The following is a 4,554-nucleotide window of genomic DNA, read 5'->3' as shown; positions in this document are numbered from 1 at the left end:
CCGAGAAGTTCATACCCAGCTCCAAGATGATCTTGCTGAGCATCAGTGGCATCGCCATAGCACTTCGTAGTGTGTTTTTATCATGCTATTGAACCATATGTGTGTTTGAATATGAATGATTTGGTTTGTAAACAATTAATTTGTAATATTCATGAATTGTGTGAACCTTAATTATTATGTTTGGTGTTTGTATGTGTACAATATAACTGGAATTGGAATAAGTTAGCAAAAACAAAGTTTTACCCCGCAAAATTTAGGGGATCGGTTCGAAATAATCAAAACATAAAGGAGTAAAAATACTCTACTAAGGTTTACTCGGCCGTTTACACCTCTAAAATTAAGGGGATCGGATAGAGATGCCCTTATTTGAATGCTGATGTACAACTTTCATTCTTTGACATCCCTAAATGTGTGCTAAAACATTATCAGTTATTTTTTTATATTCACATCTTTTGAACCATTAATCTGATTGGTGTTGAACCAAGACCTTAAAAATAAGACCAAACCTGAATATATGTTGACAAATCAGATTTTAGCCTTTTTGGTTTAAGGTACTTTTGTTGTTTTATTTCACTTATGTTAACAATTTTCTCAAATATTCTAGTTACTTCAATTGTAGCATTGCCACCTATGACAATTGTTTCATATTCATTTCACTTTTACTGTTTTGTACATTTTAGTGTTTCAAAAAGTTTACAAATAATATTCATAAAACAACAGAGAAAACAATTATTCCAGTCATTTGTGAATGAATTTTAGAAACATTTCACACCAATATCAATATTTCAACAATGTTTCTTTTTATAAAACTTGTAGAAAAGTTTATAAAGTCCGAAGTCAAATGTGTGTTAATTAATAAGAGTGAAATATTAGAAATAATAATTTAAATTTATGTGTGATACTTCTGAATTGTAACTGAAAAGTGAAAACAAATGTTATCCCATTTGTGTGAAATGTTACACTTTGTTCTGGCAGAAAATGTTGTTTGTGAAACTATACTTGTGAATTGGGACTGACGTGCTATTAGTATTTATAAAAGTTGTGAAAGAATCTAGCCAGGTTACATTAATTGTATGTGGTGGTAAATATATTGTCTATCCCGCGAATGAAATTGTGATAAAAACGTCACCATGTTACATAAATTGTGTGTGGTGGTAAATACATTGTTTATCCTGCGAATGAAATTCGAAACTATACTTCTGAAATGTTACTGGAATGCTAGAAATGTTCGTGAGGATAATCTGAACTAAGACCATGACAAGTATTTTGGAACGGAGTGAGCATCACATATTTCAGTTATTTTATGAAACACTAAACACACGTTTTAGTTTATTGAAATATGATTGAAACACTGAAATTTAAAATGTATCCAAGATTGGTCCTTTGCTAATGGTCTTTTCGCTAAGAATTCAGACATATATTATTTTTTTCAAAAAAGAGCGAAGACGAATATTACAAATAACTAGCAGGAGAACGTGCACAAACAATTAGGAATGGCATCGGAGTGAAGACCGATCGCTCAGCTCACAACCGTTTGCTCCGATGTGCTTCGTACGTACGTGTCCGAACATTCATCCAAGTGTAGATATTTATAATTGGTAGCTAAAAGCTAGGTTTTTAACCGGTGGGCACGCAAAGCCCATTTGCTTCTAGCTAGCTGCGCATCCATCACACAAAGCTGCACGTACCCACGCGGGGGCCGGCGCACGCGGCAGCTGGCCGGCTATAAATCCATCGCCGCCGGCGCGCTGCACATCCCTAACCTCCACCATCCACCGTCAGAGCGCGCATCGGTACGCCATGGCGAGTCCCTTCGACGGCGCCGCGAGGAGCGTGGCGGCGGTGGCCGCGCTGCTGCTGCTGCTGGCCGCGTCCGCGGCGGACGCGGCGACCAGCAGCACGGTGGTCGCCGGCATGGTGTTCTGCGACCAGTGCAAGGACGGCGCCCGCGGCCTCTTCGACTACCCGCTCTACGGTACGTAACCCACCTCGCTCCTACTCACGCGCGCACGCGTCCATGGCCGCCCACCTACTAACCAACCCAACATGCAACGCGCATGCGTGTACGTGCGTGCATGGCGATCGGATGGGTGGATGCAGGGGCGCGGGTGGCCATCCAGTGCGGCGGCGGCGACACCCCGATCACGGTGCGGGAGTGCAACACCAACTGGTTCGGCGGCTTCTCCGTGCGCATGGAGGGGTCGCCGGACATGAACCGCTGCACGGCGCGCGTCGTCCATGCCACCGGCCACTGCTCCGCCGCCGCCACCGCCGAGCCGCGCGAGCTCACGCTCGCCTTCCGCATGCTCGGCCTCGCCCTCTACACCGTGCTGCCGCTGCTCTCGCAGCCGGAGCAGCCCATGGACTTCTGCCCCCGTGCCGGCCTCGTTCCTCCGCACGACCGGCCGGCGGCCGCGGCTGCTACGCCATCGCCGCCCCTGACGGTGGCGCCGGGCCCGGTGTATTCCCCGGTGCCGATCTTCTGGCGCCGCAGGCCGCGGCTCCTGCCTCCCGTCTGGCGCCGCCCGCCGACGGTGCCGCAGCAGCCAGAGCCGGAGGCTATCCCCTCGCCGCCCGCGCCTTCCTCAAGCGAAACGCCGGCCGATGGCTCGGGCTCCGGCTCAAGCTCCGGCTCCGCGTGCGCGTACGACCAGTGGACGTTGCCGGAGCACCGGTGCCACTGGAAGGTGGTGACGCCCAACACGACGGTGGCCATGGCGTTCGGCCCGCTGGCGGCGCAGCGGTACGGGCCGGACATGACGCTGCGGGAGGCGCTCGACGGCCGCGGCGACCCGTACCGGACGCTGCTCCGGGAGGCCACGGCGGCGCTGCTCAACGCCTACTACAACGCCCCGGGGTCGCCCTTCCTCTACCCCACCACCGCCAGCGTCCTCGACCACCTCAACGGCGCGCTCCTCAGCTCCGCCCAGCGCGTGCTCATCGAGGGCGCCCGCTTCCGCCGCGCCAACACCGGCGGCGGGGGACCTGCCGGACGGACTAAGCTGCCATGCGACTTCACCCCGTGCGCCGCCACCAACACCACCACCACAGGCTGATCGCCGATCCACTCCTTTCCACCCACACTGCTTGTTCGTGACGCCATGAACGTGACGTAATGAATCATTCGATTACGATCTTAGTTACTAATTGAAGCTGCATATTATTCAAATGTTGGAGAGGTCACTTAATGTAATTCGTGAGATGTGTGAAATTGAATTGCTCCATCGAATGTTATGGTTCGCATGATCAACCATTAGATCAATCAGCACTTAGATTCGAGCACCACACTCACGGTGAGACCTCCTACATGACACCTGCAGGTGTCAATTTGACAACGCTTGGTACAGGGAGACATCATGGTTGGTATTGTAGTGACTGATAGGGATTATAGTTCCCAGTTCACTGTTGCAAACCGGTTTTTTTAGTCAGTTTATATCGATCATTTCTGAAAATATGCATTCTCAAAAAACTCAAACTGTCTTTTTTAAAAGGTGAACAAAATTGAAGCAAATTTTTGAAATGGTTTTCTTTAAATAGTGAACAAATACTTTAAACCATGTCCTTTTTTGAATTTCCAAACATTGTTTGAAATAGTGACCAGTTTTTTGAAAAATGTGAACAATTTTCAAAATGGGAAGAACTTCCAACAATATTTCAGTCACTGTAGCGACCAGTAAGCACAGTAGTTCCCAGTTCAATGTTCAAAACCAATGTTTTTGGTTGGTTTTATTTGATCTTCTTTTAAATATGTATTTTCAAAAAAGTCAAATAGTTTTCAAATGGGAACATTATTCAAAATTAAAGCAAAATTTCAACATGATTTTCTTTAAATGGTGAAAAATATGAAAAAAAGACTTTATTTTAATTTACGATTTTCCCAAAAAGTGATTTTTTTAAAATGGGAACATGTTTGAAAATTAGAGAAACTTCCAACAAAATTTGAAACCACGCACATTTTTGAATCTGTGAACAATTATTGAAAACAAGACATTCATTGAAAAAACATATATTTTCCTAAACACAAACAATTTTTCAACTTTTATGAAATTAATCTAAAATACGAACATTTATGGAGATTTACATTTTTTGAAATTTCATCAAATCATGTTTTTTTTAAAATATGGGAAAATACAAAGAATAAAAATAATAGGAAAATATGACAAAATTTGGAAGTTCAACTTAATTTGATAATTGAAATAAATTTTTTAATTGTGAATTTTTTATAAAATTATGAAAATCTGAAAATAGAAACGAAATTCAATAGAAAATAGAAAAATGAGAAGGAAGAAAGCAAAGAAAAAAGAGAAAGAAAACGAACATGAAAAACAAAAACCATGATTAAAATGGAAATGTGAGCAAAATATAATAAACCAAAAATTGAATTGGTCCGTCGAATTTTATGGTGATTGATCCACTGAAGCCTTTTTGTTTGCATGATCAACTACATAAAAAAACTTTTGGAGTGGGGTAAAAGAACTTGGAATATGGTTTTCTATTGAGATTATTCTCTTAATTGGGCTTTGCTAAATTTCAGTCGACTAAGATTTAGCAAAA

At 43.8% G+C, this 4,554-nt stretch overlaps 1 protein-coding gene across 1 annotated transcript; it reads left to right on the top strand.

Moving 5' to 3' along the window:
• The first annotated feature begins 1,800 nt into the window (after positions 1-1,800).
• On the top strand, positions 1,801-3,056 carry LOC119318890. Its single transcript, XM_037593451.1, has 2 exons — positions 1,801-1,975; positions 2,101-3,056. The coding sequence occupies exons 1-2, from the start codon at positions 1,801-1,803 to the stop codon at positions 3,054-3,056; spliced, it is 1,131 nt and encodes a 376-aa protein (XP_037449348.1).
• Positions 3,057-4,554: the final 1,498 nt, after the last annotated feature.

Source organism: Triticum dicoccoides, chromosome 6A (genome assembly GCF_002162155.2).
Source record: "Triticum dicoccoides isolate Atlit2015 ecotype Zavitan chromosome 6A, WEW_v2.0, whole genome shotgun sequence".
NCBI classification, from domain to species: domain Eukaryota; kingdom Viridiplantae; phylum Streptophyta; class Magnoliopsida; order Poales; family Poaceae; genus Triticum; species Triticum dicoccoides.
Note: the sequence above shows the minus strand (reverse complement) of the source record. Positions and strands in the feature narration are given on the sequence as shown.

What these genes read in the sequence shown, in the direction of transcription:
- LOC119318890 (XM_037593451.1), top strand. Translation starts at nt 1,801, where the DNA reads ATGGCGAGTCCCTTCGACGGCGCCGCGAGGAGCGTGGCGGCGGTGGCC. An exon ending in CTTCGACTACCCGCTCTACG is followed by an intron (nt 1,976 to 2,100) that starts GTACGTAACCCA and finishes GGGTGGATGCAG; the next exon opens with GGGCGCGGGTGGCCATCCAG.